We start from the raw sequence: 16,742 nt of genomic DNA, 5'->3' as shown, positions 1-16,742 counted from the left end.
TGGAATTAACGAGAACAAGAAAGGTGAGATAAAATGAGGTTGTTCCAAGTCTTGTTGACCTAGCTTAGACTCAGAAAGGGTCTGTGATTGTCACTGCAGTCTCTGTGAACCCCTGTGAGCCTTGCATGGTTGGTTCTGTGGGCTGTGTTCTTGTGGTGTTCTCAACTCTGGCCCCTAGAATCCTCCCTTCTCCTTTTCTTCAGGGTTCTCTGGCTTCACCTAGTGTTTGGCTGTGGGTCTCTGCATCTGCTCCTACGGGTTGCTGGAGGATGCCTCTCTGATGACAACTGGGATGAGCACTGATACTGTTACATGTCTTGGTGTTCTTGGAGGACCCCTAGCAGCAGGATTGGGGGGAGGCTCCTCTGAGTCTTTTGTCTGTACTTGGGACCCTTTTCCTTCTCCTAGGTCCCTTCATCCAGCTTGATATGAGCGTTTGTTCCTAGGCTTGGTGTAACTTGTTATGCCATGTTCAGTTAATGTCCCTGGGAGACCTGCTCTTTCTTTTTTTCCGTCAGGAAAATGGAGGAGGAGTAGATCTAAGGGAGGGGGAGTTATGGGGGAAATGGGGGAGAAAACTGCAGTTGAGATGTAATTGTATATAAAGAATTAAAAATTTAAAAAGTCTTGTTGATATGGGTGAGGAGCAAAAAAATAAAAAGTACAAAATTTATGTAGAAGATGTTTTTTGAAATTTCCACCTTACATGACCACATACAAAAGTTGATAGAATATTTAAAAAATAATAGGTAGCACATAGTTTTAGGAATAATACTTACACCCTAACTGCACTAAGCTGTAGAGAGACGAATGTGTAAATACGAAGGCTATTGGAAATGGAGGGAAAACTTGCATTGCCTCTCAGTACGTGAGAAAGGTCGGTATGCTCTCGGAAGGGGATGGACAGTGGAGAAACCAGGAAAGGAAGAGACCAATCAGTGTGCTTGATTCTAAAAGCTTACATGTTTCATAAATAATGGGCCTTTCAAGGAGCATAAGCAAAAATCAACACGCAGGTGGCTACATGAATACCCTTAATAACATTCAATGAAAAGTAGACTTTATAGACCATATTTTCTGATCATAAGCTAAGCCAACAATATTAAAAATATATATAATAAGTAACTAAAGCTTTAGGCACATTCTATTACTAAGATCAAAGAACATATACAAAAGTAAAACTATAAAATATCTAGAGGTCAGTGAAATACATAATTTCCAAGCTGTATCATACTGTGTAACTCATATTCAAAAAAAGTTATAGTTTTAAATTCTTTTTTAATTAAAAAAGAAAAATGTGGCTGGGTGTGGTAGGACACAACTCTAATCTCATTGCTGGGGAGGCTGAGGCAGGGGAATTAGTGTAAGATTGAGGCTGGACTATCTGTTCAGTGAGTTATAAACTAGACAGGGCTACATAGTAGATCTCATCTCAAAAGACCACAAAAGATGAAAAATAAAAGTAGTAATAAAAATTACGTGTAAAAAAGAGAGAAACTCAGAAGAATTGAGAGTAAAGCCTGAGTCATGGAGCCCAGAACCAGATGTTCATGTACATCCTGGACTGACGTCTCAGCAGGCCAATCCCAGGTGTGTGAGAAAGATATGCATGAGAATGGAGGTATGTGTGATTCTCAGAGATAATTTCAGTGCTGATCATTTCTCTGCCTTCTGTTCTCTCCCTCTCTCTCTCTCTCTCTCTCTCTCTCTCTCTCTCTCTCTCTCTCTCTCTCTCCTCTTCTCTTCTCCTCTCCTCCCCTCCCCTCCCCTCCCCTCCCCCTCCCCTCCCCTCCCCTCCCCTCCCCTCCCCTCCCCTCCCCTCTTCTCTCCTCCCCTCCCCTCCTCTCCCCTTCCCTCCTCTCCCCTCCTCTCCTCTCCTCTTCTCTTCTCTCCTCTCCTCTCCTCAGTTTCCTGTCTAGAAACAAAGAGACTATGTTGGGAAAAGCATACAGGATTCTGTTACAGCGTAATCCTGAAGCTGGAGGGGATTTTGTACTCAGGTTACCTGTGCTTGAAACTTCTACTCAAAATTCCGTGAAGAGAGTCAAAGATTTTAGAATACTGAGTCACTGAGAAACAACTTTTTGAAAGTGCAGAAGAGACCTCCCAGCATAGCTGGGTTATAGTTATGTGGACTGCTGGGATGGACTCGTACTAAAACTTATGCTTTAATATATTGGTTTTACTTTCAATACTCTCTGTTCATTGTCTTTTGATCATTTTACCTTGCCACAAGGCTCTGTCAGCAGCGAAGTGTAATCCCTGAGCTTAAATAAACTAAGACTTGTATCCCATTCTGGAAGTCAGCATTTAAGAGTGTGAATGTGGAAACTCTTTAGATGGCTGCTGGTGTTCACTTCTTGATTAAAGGAAAAACCTTGGCCTCTCAGCTCTCTGCTGATAGGGATGATTAAAGATCAACATTTGGCTTGTCTATTTTTTATTCATTTTGAATAAGTTGCAGGCATTAATATATTTGAATTATTTGAGTTTTGAATGGTATTGGTGAAAAACAGGGCAATTATGTAAAAAGTACTAATTGCTTTTCTAAAAAAAAAATTGAAAAACAAAAAACCAGCCAGTAGTGAGAATACTAACATCTTCCCCTTTATATGTTCATTGTGGGTTAGAAAGTGATTTTGATTTTTTTTTTTTGTGTGTGTGTGTGTGTGTGTACTTTATAGAAGCATAGGCTTATTAAACATCCAGAAATACTTACTGTCACTATATGCAGCAGATAGGTAGTTTTTTTACATTGGTTTTAACCTTTATTTATTCCAGTGAACCCAGCAACTACTAGAAATAATTGGCAAACCTATTTTTATTCTGATTATTATTCTACTAGTGAAGTTTTTGTTTTGGCTGTCATGTTTGGAGGGTAGCCATACAAAGGAACCTTTGAAAACTGAATTATGTAGTGGTTGTCAAAAAATAAAATTATATATGCATGGCATCTTCCTATGTATTTTATGCCTATTTAGAAAAATAGAACCAAGATTTATCTTAAGTTGATCTTTTTTTTTTTTTTTGTCATCAGAAGAGCTAGGGAAATTACTTTATTTCATTGTTCATTTTTCTATTGATAATATTAACCGTCTCAAAAAATAGCCTCAGGAAAATGTAGTGTGTTCAGATAAAGGACTAAGAGGCTTTGTTTCCAGCACCAGTGCCGTTCTCTTGATGCTAACTGTGAGCTTCTGCGTGTGTCCATTTCATTCTGGGACCGGCTTATGCTGCCTGTTGGAGCTGGCCATGCTGCAGGTTTCCATAATGTGCATATCTACCTGGCCATCCTCAGCAGACTGCCATAATTTATAGACACACACAAATATATATAAATATAGGCTTCATAAAAATGCCTTTGTGTGCATTCACTGTCTCATTGCACATTGTTCAAAAATGTGATGTTGCATTTACAAAGTTATCAGGAGTTTGTACTCCACATTTCACTTTCCCATGGATTGTCATGGATGCTCTAAAATGTTTTCCTTTAATTTCAGATGCAGAAAACTTGAGCAGGGTTCATACTCTTGTGCTTCTTTTCTTCATATCTATCTGCAGGATGAATATAAACCAGAGAAGGCTTTGTCGGAAGAAGACTTGAAAAACGCAGTGAGTGTGCACCATGCCCTAGCATCCAAGGCCACCGACTATGAGAAGAAGCCAAACGTGTTTAAACTCAAGACTGCTGACTGGAGGGTCTTGCTTTTCCAAACCCAGTATGTTTGTTGGTTTTGTTCTTACTTGGTCTTAATCTCCTCCTCCTCCTCCTCCTCCTCCTCCTCCTCCTCCTTTTTTTTCCTCCTCCTCCTCCTTTTTTTCCTCCTCCTTCTTCTTTTTTTCCTCCTCCTTCTCTTCCTCCTCTTCCTCCCACTGTCCATGTAAAGGGGGAAGGAGATAACCAGCTCTAACTCCCCATACTCGTGCTTTGGCACCCCCCCCCACACCCATACATCATACATACACAATAATAATATCTTTTAAAGAATGATGCCGTAAACATTGGCCTACACATTTTTGTGTTTCAGTGTTTCATCTCTCTTGGGCGCTTACCTAAGAGTAGAGTTACTGGGTTGTGTTGTAAATGTGTAGTTAATATTTGAGGAAACTATCCAGTTCTTTCACACAGTGGTCAGGCATGTTCTTTTATAGTTCCTTCTCCTGCTATACCTGAGTTCAATTAAAAAAAAAAAGTGTGATTAAAAGAGATGAGTTAACTTTAATATTGATTTGGGCCCAGACTAACTAGCTTCCAAGAAAAAGGAGAGTTACAAAGCATATATCCCATTTTCTCTATGTATCTCACAGAGAGAGTCACAACATTGTAATGCGATGCCAATCAGTCCTGTAGCCTTTCATTCCCTTAGTGAGCCCTGTTGAGAGTGTTAACCACCAGTGAACTTGTACACTAAGGGGCCATTTTAGATCAATGATAAGAAAGAGACAAAGTATCTCCTAGTCTCCTAGATGCAGCACTGCCCTAACATCCCTGTCTTCCTCCTCCTTCAGGAGTCCAGAGGAAATGCAGGGGTGGATAAGCAAAGTTAATTGTGTGGCTGCTGTATTTTCTGCACCGCCATTCCCAGCAGCCATTGGCTCTCAGAAGAAGTTTAGCCGCCCCCTTCTGCCAGCCACCACCACCAAGTTATCCCAGGTAAGCCTGTGTGACCATGCTCTGCACTTAGAAAAACGTGCCTTGTAAGGATACAATGTTTGCTAATTTTTAATATTGGAAGGTTCTGCATATTTTGGTCTGTCTTGTAAGGTAGGCCTTGTAAGAGGCTTATGTCACTTGCTTATTATGAATGAATGCAGTGTGATCTGATTTACACTTCAAACACCTGTGCATGCTTTTGTTTTTTTTTAATCTTAATTTTCTGTTACATACCTAGGATGGGGGCAACATCCTGGCTTGGTAATGAGCTTTTCACCCGTCATCCATTACTTTCCTTTCACTGTTTTATGGAGGGAGGAGTATAAACGTATTTCCATGAATCCCTTCTCACTGTAGAGTGAGTCTGGGGGAATCCAATTGAATTCCTTGCCCTCAGGGAAGAGGCAATAACATTTGGTTCCCCTAAACTCAAAGTAAAGAGTTCTTTTCTGGGTTCATTTACATAAATGTCTCTGCTGTTGTCAGATTAATCTCAAGGTCATCATCATACTCCTCCCCCCAGAGCTGTCTCCCGAGGCACTGCCAACATTAGCCATGTCTGAAACAACCCCACTGCCACTGACCAGTAAAGGATTTGGGAAGTTACTTTGACATCTTTACAGAATTCTTGTTTCTTACTACAGAAGTCATGGCATCTAACTGGTGGGCCAGACACTGGCATTGAGAAGCAAGTACTTGTAGTTCCGTTTGTTGGACATAGAGAATCCTAAGTCCAGAATGCTGGATGGTACAAAGGGCAGGATAGCTAGGTGAATCTCATGAGAATCTTAAAGGAAGACAAGCTATTATAGGAGGTGTGACCTAAGGGGCAGGATGATCAGAGGAGAAGCCTGGGGTACAAGGGCTTTGTCCATGTTACTATGGCCCGAGAAGCCAGGAGACAAGCAGGAATAGACCTCTGAGGAGGTGAGCCAGGGCTATGTCATGAAATAACTTTTTCCTAATCTGTTCTGCTATTACAGAACACCACAGAGTCAGTAACTGACTTAAAAACAAAATTCACTTCCTTTCCTGTGAGGTCAGGGTCCTCCTGCTTTATGGTAATCTTGGAGAGCATCATCTGGAGAGGAGAGGAAGGAGCTAGCAGGAGAAAGTTGAGGGTGTCAAACTGCTTCTTAACAGTTCACACCTCTACTCAAAACAATATTCCCAGTCACCCATGAGTGTGAAACTCACGCAACCTAGTCACCTTTTCACAACTTTATATCATCACAATGGAAATTAAACTCCCATGTGTATTTTGGAGGGGACACTACACCATGGCATGTTTGTCATGTGTGGGATTTTGAATGCTTTGGGAGCTCCCCTGTATCCTCAAGACAAGACCTTCAAGCAGGATAAGAATGTGATCTAATCTGTAATTTAGAAGTTATTATCATACGCAGATCTCACACGGGTGTAAATTAATATATACAACAAAAGTAAATATAGCACGTGCATGTATATAATGCATACACACCAAAGCATACGTATTACACAAGTGGATATAATACATACACACAAATGTACACTCACATACACACACAAAAAGTTATTGTTACTATATGATAGAAGAGTTTAAAGAAGATAGAAGCACAAAGGCCCTTGAAGGAGCTTTAGTAATCCTGAAGAGAATATCTAAGCTAGATGTGGATGGAAGTGGAAACATTTGAGGACGTGACTGGGCAGTTCTCATGGCTGGGAAATATAAGAAGAAAGGCTGCCACCTAGGCTTGAGCAGCTGAGGAATGACTGGTTCCTAACCTACCTGTGGAACCTTGTCTCACTGTGTCCTGATTTCCCTACTCTGCTTCTCTCCACAAAGTCCTTTTCTAGATCCTTGTCTTCCTTTTGACCCTAAGTGTTCTAGTACAGGGCTTGGAAACAGACTAAGGCACTTAAGAAACAGTTTCTGTAGTTCCTTGGATGGGAATAACCAACTACGGAGTGTCTGCATTAAGAAAAGCAGAAGGGAAGTCAGATGAAGTAAAGGCAAGAGATAACGTCTACTAGGCAGCAGAGAAGTCTTTGGTAAACTTGGTGAGAACATTTTGGCCTGAGTGATGGGAGGAGCATCCATGCTGGTCTTCTTTGATGAGAGAATTCGAGATGATGAAGATGGAGAGGAAGGGAATGGACAGATATTCTCATAGGTGTAAAAAGGAAAACCAGTGGTAAGAAAAGTGACTGGCTCAGGAGAGATTTTACGTTGTGTTTTTTAAAACTTGTGTTAGATATTTACTGTACAAGTGGATATGCGTGACTTTTGCTGTGTAATTCATCTTAAAAAGTATTAGGGATAGAAAGGACCAAGCATCAGGGAAGAGTGGCATTTAATTTTCATATGTAGTGAGTATGTTTAGTGAAACCTTGCCCAATCTTCTCTGGGGTCAAAGTTCATCCTCTCCTGTTGAGAACCAGTGCTTTTCCTAGTGATTGTAAATCTGAGATTGTAAATCAGATCCATGTGGTGATATTGTGTTCCCCAAAATATTGTGCACCCTAATAAGCTTATCTGGGGTCAGAGAACAGAACAGCCGCTAGATACAGAGGCTAGAAAATGGTGGCACTCACACCCTTAATACTAGCCTTCTGGAGGCATGGATCTCTGTGAGTTCAAAGCCACACTGGAAATAGCCAGGCATGGTGACTCATGCCTTTAATCCCAGGAAATAATGGCAGAAAGCAGAAAGGTATATGAGGCATGAGGACGAGGAACTAGAGCTGGTTAAACTTTTAGGCTTTTGAGCAGCACAGTTCAGCTGAGACCCATTCAGATGAGGATACAGAGGTTTCCAGTCTGAGGAAGCAGAATCAGCTGAGGAATTGGCAAGATGAGGTGGCTGTGGCTTCTTGTTCTTCTTCTCTGATCTTCCAGCATTCACCCCAATAACTGGCATCAGGTTTGATTTTATTAATAAGACCTTTTAAGATTCATGCTACAGATCTACAGACCCATAGTCTAGCCAGGGCCTCCCTGAATATCTGAGGCTCTTTCATAATTTGGATTTTCAAAGTATATAGCAACAAGATAAGCTTTTTCCTGGAAAAATAAACAGCATTGGGAAAAATTAGAGGTTCAGTTAAGAGTGTTTGGTGCTTTAAAACGCATTTGTTCATTAGCCTGTCCCTTGTGAGCTTTTCTTTAATTTGTTCTTGTCCTGCCTCCAAACATATTAGCCTGAATTATTAAGACTGATTGCTGCCAGTGTGGCGTAGCTCTTCCTGAACAGCTCTGCTGTGTAGGCGGCACCTTCTCTGTTGTTTTCCTCATGGTGCTGCCAGAGTACATCTTCCTTCTGCTGGGGGTGGAGGGACTACTTCAAAGATGTAAAGTTTTCCCCCTCCTTCTGGTGCAGCTGTCCAAACAGAATATCATGCCCCACTACATACACCTTCCAGTCGATTGAGGACCTCCCTTTACCATCAAAGCAGTCATTTTCAAGCTTGATGGGCACAGAATGCTCTGAAACTTGTACACAGGCCCAGTTTGCCGCCCTATGTGATGAATAAGATCCAAGCTGAACTAGGAAGTGTGCATGTTTCTCAGATATGCAGGGAGCTGGCTAGGAAGAAAGGTAGGTGGCATGTAGACTCATGACTGGCATTCTCTGCCTTCCTTGGGTCTTTCACCACTTCTGGATGCTCATATCTCATAAAGTTACTATTTCTTGTATCTAGTTCTATTGTCTTTGAATTCCAAACATTGTCTTATAAAAGTTTGAAATGGATAATCATTAGATCCTAAACACTATACGTTAACTGAGGGCAAGTCACAGGATGAACACTGGTAAGAAACAAGAGTCCTGTGCTCACTTTTTCATTGAAGTATCTACCTCTTACTAGGTGATAGGTATTGAACCCAAAGCTTCTTGTGTGCTAGGAAATCACTCTACTACTGTGATACAACCCAACTCATTCCTGCTTTTATCCTGTGGTTTGACCAAGGGTGGGAACACTAAGGGCCCACTGGGAAGACAGTGGGAATGTGTGTGCTGTGGCAGAAGAGGAATTCTTGTGGTTGCCTTCCTCACTGGTCAGAACTATACACCTCACTCCACTCAGACTGTCGTGTCATGGCCTACTGTATGTATGTATGTATTAAAATATCACACTGAACCTCATTAGTGAATATTGTTAATACAACTAGCAAAAGTTAAATAAAGCCAGGTGCAGTGAACACATCTGTAATTCAGCTACTTGGGAGACTGAGTTAGGAGAACTGCTTCAAGGCCAGCCTAGGCAGTAAGTCAGTTAATTAAATTGAAAAGACAAAATATGAAATGCCCTTCAAACTAAAAATACTATTATATAAGAGAAAGTGAAATCGTATTTTAAATTTTAGTTGACAAATATGAATTGTCTATATTTATAGGTACAGTGTGTTTTATAGTATGCATACATTGTGCAGTGATTAATCCAGCTAATTGATATATGTGCCACTTTTGTGGTCAGAACATTTGACATCACTTTTAGCAATTTTGAAATATATGTCACACTACTATTAATTATAGTTGTCTTGATATACTATAGAACTCTTGAATTTATTCTTCCTAACAGACAGTTAGGAAGACAGTTAGGAACTCTCATACAGTGTTTTCCATGTATCCACATTGTAGTATGTGACCAGAATGTTTTTTTTAAGACTGAATATAATATGTCGCATTTTCATTAGTCATGGTCTCAGTTGTTGGACACGTAGTTTATGTTTGTATTTTAGACATTGTGAGTAATGCTACTGTGACCATGAGAGTGCATGCATCTTTTTTCCTTACTTCATTCCTTTAAGTATTTACCCAGAATTGGGATAGCTAGATCATCTAGTATTTCTGGTTTTAGTTTTCCAAAGGCCTTCCATTCAGTTTTCCATAACTGCTGTGCTGATACATATCCTCACAGTTCTGAAGCCCTGAAGACACAAGGACAGGGTGCCAGTGAGGTCAGAGTCTAAACTCTTTCCCTTTGGGCTGCAGATGATGACTGTCCTTCTAGCTTTTCATTGGTGTGTAGCATGCATGCAGAGAGCTTTCTAGTGTCTCCTGAGGACACTAGGCCTTATATTCTTACTGGCCTTGATGAGCGTCCATCTTCTAGTATAGGTGCTTGGGGGTTAGGGTTTCAGCATATCCTTTTTAGAAAGGCATCCATCTGTAACATGGTCTATATATGCCTTGGCAGAACGTAATATGTAAATGAAACATTATATCCTAATCTCCCTAGAGTTTTTATTGGCTTTTGTCATTACCAGTGTACAGCTGATGGATTTTCCAGAATCTTAAGTGTATCTCTCTCCAGTTTTTGCTAGGACTACTTTAGGTATTTTGTTATACCTGGTACTTCAAATGAATCTGGTCCTCTTTTCACCCTTCTGTCCATGCTCCTTTTCTGCACTCATTGAGTTTACTTTTCATCATTTATCTTCTATTTGGTGATCTTAAATGTTCAGGTTATTTTTCTTTTGGCTCTAAGAATCTCACTATTTTAGAGGACTCTAAGATACTGTATTTGACTCATGCTTTCTGGGTAACTTTTTTCTTAAAATATTACATAGTCTTTAGTATTTGAAATTATTAATTTTCTGATAGCTTTAAAATCCTTCTCTATTTTGCTGTACAAATTTTATAATATAGAATTATGCTTCTGTTATGTAAAATATATTTATTGATTATTTTAATTCCTTTTCATCCGCCATCCATTTATTTTATACTGCACATGTAAAATTATTCAACATTTTGAACAATTTTTATGGGAAAGTGGAATGCCAAGCAGTTACACAATTGTAGGGATGCCAGGGAATTACATTATCTTTGCTTCAAGCAGGTTTAGAGCCGCTGGATGCATATTATGGGCCTATAATCCCAGCACTCAGGAGGTGGAGGAAGGAGTATAATGAATAAGTTTCAAGGCCAGCCTGTTCTATTCAGTGAATCTCAAAAAAACAAAACAGAAAGAGAGAAGTAAAGAGTGAATATTTTCAATGTGTTATGAGATAGCTGAGCAGCATATCTTCTTCAGTAGTGTATTAGTAAGGCGACGTAAATGGTGTCCAGGAATGGAGATCCTTATACATAGGATTGATTGTATTATCCTAGTACCTAGTGTGTGGACTAATGCTGTGCATACAGTAATCGCTCGGTGTTTAACTTTGGGTCAGTGAAGCTGAGGCAAGTGAGAACCCCTGCCACTCCAGGGAAGAATTTCATTTGCAGATACGTTTCATAGAAGCATTTTTGTGTAGCACAGTTTCTCCCCAGAAGGAAAGTGTTATGCAAATAAATGTTCATTATGATAAACAGGGAGAAGCTAATAGCATTGCTGAGTGGGCATGAAATGAGAAGCCAAGTCACGTGACTCTCAGGAAAGAAATTTAATTGTTCAGCTTGTAACTCACTTGTCAGGGTTTCTTTTAAGAGGCCTGGTCCCCACTTGGTGGCAAATACAGCTGGTGAAGGGCTCAGAAATGGTATGGCTTTGTGATGAGAGACTGGCCAGTAATGTTAGTCTCTGTTCCATCCTAAAAAGGAATATACCAAGACTGGCCTAAAACAGTGGGAAGGACTTAGGATTAAAGGCTCACTGGACTATTTTGATAAATTTGAGTCATTAAACAGAAAGGATTTTACAGGCGTCTTGTGCTTCTCTTTGATTATTCTCTGCACACTGAATGACTTCATAATTTCCTGCAGGAGGAACAGCTGAAATCCCATGAAAGCAAGCTGAAGCAGATCACCACTGAGCTGGCTGAGCATCGCTCATATCCCCCAGACAAGAAGGTCAAAGCCAAGGATGTGGATGAATACAAGCTCAAAGACCACTATCTGGAGTTTGAGGTACGGTGAGCCTAGATGTTACCGAGTGCTTGTTTTTATGATCCATATGTAAAGCAAAAACCTCATAGCAGTCATGGTAGTGAGTTTGCCTTGTCCTGGCTCCAATGTAGGATGTCCTAATATGACAGGAGTCCTTGTAGCTCCTCATGCTTGGGATTTTATTTAAGCACCAAACACATATCAAAGTGCACTTCAAACAAATAGCCTCCTAGTAGGAATAGTGTGCACCTGTGATAAGGGTAAAAAAAAGAACACCAGTAGGGGAAACATGCCAGGAGGACAGCTGCTTTCTGTGACCCTGTGTTTCTTCCAGCAGCGTTTAGGTCAGAATAAAGTACAGTGGAGGAAATGAGCTGCGGGTGATAGGAAGCATCTGCTCTTCCCTGCACACCCTTGCTGCTAGGTGACATCAGTCCACTTTTCTCCACCACTCACGCCCTGCCTTCCAGAAGGGGATTGATGAATTAAGTCTTGGCTCATTCACTTTCATCTGGCGTTGCCAGTGTGATCATGAGAAAGGTAGCTGATTCCAAACCAAGCTGAACATGTCTTCCCAAGTGTGCCCTTTGTCTGTGGTTTCTCACTAATCAAAGTTGGCATCCTCCAGCTCTCCCTCTTGACCACCACCTTCAGATCCTTAAAGGATCTTGTTCTGAAAATCAGAAAAGAAAGAAAAAGGAAGAATGTATATGCCGTGGGTTTTTTCTTCTTCACACACTCTTCTCTCAGGTGTGATGGTACACATCGCACCTCTGGTCCCTTTCATGTCCTCATTCTTCCTCGTTCCTGTGTTACATGCCGTGTCCTCCTCAGGATTGAAAGTGGGGGCTTCTGAGCACTCAAATTCTGGTCCTGTCTTTGCAGAATTCCACCCTGGACCCTCTCTGCCACAGCCACCACCTGGGTGCCTCCTCTGTGCCAGTCCTGGCTTCCTTATCTCTCATGTGAACTAGCAGTTGGCTCCTGCTGTCTTTCTTGCCTTTAATTCACCCAAGTCCTTTTCTTTTTGGTACCGAGTGTCAACCTCATTGATAGTGTCACCTGTTCAGCAGCTGTCCCAGCTCTTATACCCAGACCCCATTGACCTTCCAAATAAAGCCCCCCACATGAATCTGACAGGATTTGCCTTTTTCTCCTATCTACACCATGACTCTGTCTACAAGCAGTGGTCAGATTTCTTTCCCTTCTTTCCCCCACTACATACACATTCCTTCGTTCAGCCACTTCTACCTCCACTGTCCTTCCTACAGTTTTTAGTTTTCCTACTTACCATCTTCCAAGGTAAGAGACAAATTTCTCCTGTAACAATCCTGCTCTAGACGCACCATAAGAAGTCAGTCTGCTCTAGAACTCACCCTAAGCTGGCTCTGTGTTGACTTACATTAGTCTGTCCTTGTGTCTGAAGTAGATTCCACATGCTCCAGTGCAACATGGCCAGGGCCCTGTACTTGCTTGTTGGAGCTGCGACCCGAGTTGTGGCATTATATTTAAGATAGACTTAGATGGCAGAACCATACGCCACTCTTCTCCATTGTAAAGGAGTCCTTGCTCCAGTCAGAAAAATCTTCTAGGAAAGATTGAAAGTTTATTAACAAAAACTACTGAATCCTGATCAGCGAAAGACTTGAAAAATCAATGAAAAGAAAAAGCCGGTAGGTAGCTCATCTTTGGCCAGGCTTGTTCATTCTTGAGAAATGTGAGTTCTCAAAAAGCAATCATTATTCTTCACACATCTGGAGTAACTTGAAACTATGGACTCTTTTTTGTTTCACACTTTCTAATTAAATTTCCCAACACCTCACTCCCCTGCTTCCAGCACTCAGCACCTTGCTTTGAGCCCTTGACTCTTGGAGGAGAGCCTTTCCCCAAGAGGTGGGGCCCTTGCAAGGCCACCGGAAGATAACCACTGCTGACACAGAGACCAATGTGTGGGTCTTCTGTGGGGCCCTTTTCCTGAAAACGGAGCCCATCACGAAACAGCAATTTCATTTCCTGAACGTTGAAATCAGACTAGCTTTAGGGAAGCTGGGTCTGGTCATCATTGCCTCCTCAAGGAGTTGTGTTCCAGGACTTCACTCATTAAAGTCAGACTCAGGATAAGGTTTCAAGTGTGTTGAATTGTCTGTCAAGCTGCATTAGCCTGTGTCAATGAGGACGGTCCAAGGGGCCCTTACTGTGTGAATGTCGTCAGAACGGCTTTCTATGAGATGAATAAATACTCTTGAAAAAGTGATTCGTTGTTTTTCACTAACTCAGATGAAAATTGAAGTAATGGATCATGTCGAGTCTACTGTGCTGTGATTTCAGCCACAGAATTGATCTCCTGTGGGTGCTTGTGGAGGCCCTTGCACAGCATCTTTTGCTTTATGAGCAACGTTCTTTGAATCACTCCCTTCTTTCCTCAGTAGAATGTAGGGAACTTTCCTGAATAGAGTGTAGGCCAGTTTGTGTATTCTGCTTACAGCTCTACCCCAGCTCCTAGAATATTTACCAGCTGAGTGACTCAGTGAAACTCTGTCATAGTGTATAGAGGGAACATCAGAGAAATGAGTGCATTCAGAAAGCTTTGTGTTAGTCCTTTACGGAGGGACAGATGCACATGTGACAGCAAATCCCATTAGCAGGTGAGAAGAGAAGGGCTGCAGAGCCCTTGGGTGGCCAGTGACAGGAGGAGGGTGCTAATCCAGCCTGCGTTCGTTCGCACTCAGGGTGAATCACAGGATCAGCTCTCTTAGCTCTTGAGGATTGAGTCTCACCTACTCAGGGGCAGGTCATTATCTCGAAGCTTCCTTGGGTTTCAGAGCTGTGCTTGTCATTTTCTGCAGCCTCAGAAAGAAAAGCACTTTCATTCTGGCAGGGTATTAAACTGCTGGTGACACCACCAGGAGTGTCCCTATGTTTATGCATTGCAGTTGTGTCCCGGGTTGCTTTGAGGACACATAATTCTTCATGGCAAGCCCAATTCATAGCTCTCTGTATGGCTAAGAATTCCTGAAAGCCTTCACTCACAGTAAATAATTAGAAATTCCAGCTAATGTGTAGGTTTGGGACTTAAACAAAGACATCTACAGGAAGCAAAAAGATTTTCATGTTAGCCTTGTAGGAAAAGGTTCATTTTTACCTACAGCAGCAAATTTCACTGAGAATGGGCTGTAATTAACTAAGTACTTTCTGCTCTGACTAATATTGGGTGGAGAATGGACAGTTTTGTTCTTGACTCAATGGCCTTTTCTTGAAAGAATTTCCATGGGAAGCTTGCTTTTGGAAAGAGTAGGCCCTGAAACAAGATTATTAAACATCACAAGACCACAATAAGGAAATGAAATTGTTTCCCCGTTCTGGGAGTAAGTATCTGCAATAGCCACACATGCTTACACAATAGCTTATTTCTACTTTATTTAATTCCCATTTTATTATAAAGTGTTTTCATTGATTCCTAAGCTCTGGGAACATTAGAAAATATATAAAGATTTAGAGGGCAGACAGGTGGTTTGTAGATAACATAAATACTCATAAAGGTCCAGTCAGTCAAGGCTCAATGGGCTGAGCTATGCTGGGAAGCATTTGTGTTCTTGAAGAAGTAGCCTCATCAAATTCCCTTGATGGCCTTGTCCTCAGCCCTTGTATTTGACTTTACTCCTTCTTTAAAAACAACAGCTCCTAGAAAATGAAGACACTGTTTATTTCGAGATGTGTTTCATGCAACACTTAAGATAGTTGCTAGACCCGAGGAGGGAGAAGGTGTGTCAGTATAAACCTCTAAATTATTGCTGGACTGGGAGACATTTACTCAAGAGGGATTAGAGAAGGTGGGATTGATCACAGGTTCACAAATGTAATTGTAGAGCCACCTGCAAAACTGAGCTAACACAATGTACATAGATTGTATATGGCAGCATATTGGTTTATTTGCTTTGCTTGCAGTGTGAATTCATTTAAGCTAAAGAAGCTGTTTCCTTCCCGCTGGCTCCATCATATCACATCCAATAGCTCTACATCTTGGTTGATCCCTGAAGGTGTCTGAATCTTCAAATCCTGTTACTGAGACTGCAGCCAGTTGTTTATGATTGGAGTGTTAGTTGGATCATTGAATGTTGACTTCAGAATTCATCTTGATATAGTTTGATTACCACATGAAATTATTGTGTCAGAAATTTAACCTTCAATATAATAGTATTGAATGGTGGATCCTAATAAGTGAATGCAATCCTCTGTTGCTCACTCCCTCATGTCCCCTCTTGCCTTCTGCCTTGCACTGTAAAATGATGCTGCATGAAGACTCATAATTCTTTGTTCCTTATAAACTGCCCCACCTCAGGCATTTTCTATAATCACATAGATTGATAGTAAGTACAAAGAAGTGAAACTTTTTTCTGTAACAAATGGCTGGAAGTGTGGGAGTGACTTTGGAATTGGGCATTGGGGAGGGGCTGGCACTGTTTTGGGATGAATGCTGGAAAAGCCTGTATTGTCACAGATGAAGCATAAAGATGAGTCTGTCAAGGGTTCAGTGAAAGGAGACAGCTGACTAAGGTAAGGCCCATGTTTCCTAGAGAGTGCTTCAGCAGTGTTTGGCATAATGTAGACAGACTCTAGGAGCATGAAGTCTCAGAAATGAGAAATAGTGTGCTCTAACCTAGGGTCCATGCCATGCCTGGTAAAGAGTTACAAAGAACTCAGCAGAATTGGCTGTAATCTAGGCCATTGGGGACGGCTAGTTTTAAATTGATGAATTCAGATGATAGAAGAAATTTGTAAACAAAATATCAAAGAAGTAGCTTGGCTACCTTTAATCGCATACAGTAAAGTGAAGGAGGACAGAAATTGAGACAGAATTTATCATTGAATGAAAGCAGACATAAAGATTAGGAAAATGTACAGCATGATCCTGTAAAGTGTGAGATCTCCTTAGGAGGACAAACCACAGGTATAGCCAAGCAGCGATTTGCTGGAGAGGCTAGGGACTATAAAGTGTGAGAAGGCTTCCTTAGGAACACAAACCACAGGTATAGCCAAGCAGCGATTTGCTGGAGAGGCTAGGGATAGAAGAGATCATTAGAATGATGGGGAAGAGCTCCCAAGGCCTCTTCAAATGTCTGAAGATCCCAGCTCCTGGAGAAGCCTTGAATACTAAGTGTCCAGATAATCGATCACAGGATATTAGCATATGTCCCCTCACACCATGTAAGGACTCCCATTCCAAAATTCCTATGCAGCCTCCCTCAGCCACCCCAATCATGGTGTCAGCAGCCCCAGAT

At 41.3% G+C, this 16,742-nt stretch overlaps 1 protein-coding gene across 8 annotated transcripts in view; it reads left to right on the top strand.

The window, feature by feature from the left end:
* The window catches only part of Psd3 (pleckstrin and Sec7 domain containing 3), a 383,054-nt gene that overhangs the window by 347,957 nt on the left and 18,355 nt on the right, over positions 1 to 16,742 (top strand). For all 8 annotated transcript variants that reach the window (XM_059244224.1, XM_059244226.1, XM_059244225.1 and 5 more), the window contains 3 exons: positions 3,562 to 3,719; positions 4,510 to 4,654; positions 11,341 to 11,484. In XM_059244224.1, the coding sequence (XP_059100207.1) occupies positions 3,562 to 3,719; positions 4,510 to 4,654; positions 11,341 to 11,484 (447 nt within the window). The remainder of the gene's footprint in view (positions 1 to 3,561; positions 3,720 to 4,509; positions 4,655 to 11,340; positions 11,485 to 16,742) is intronic.

This window comes from Peromyscus eremicus, chromosome 17 (assembly GCF_949786415.1).
Source record: "Peromyscus eremicus chromosome 17, PerEre_H2_v1, whole genome shotgun sequence".
In the NCBI taxonomy this organism is placed as follows: domain Eukaryota; kingdom Metazoa; phylum Chordata; class Mammalia; order Rodentia; family Cricetidae; genus Peromyscus; species Peromyscus eremicus.
This window is presented reverse-complemented; position numbering and strand designations above follow the sequence as displayed.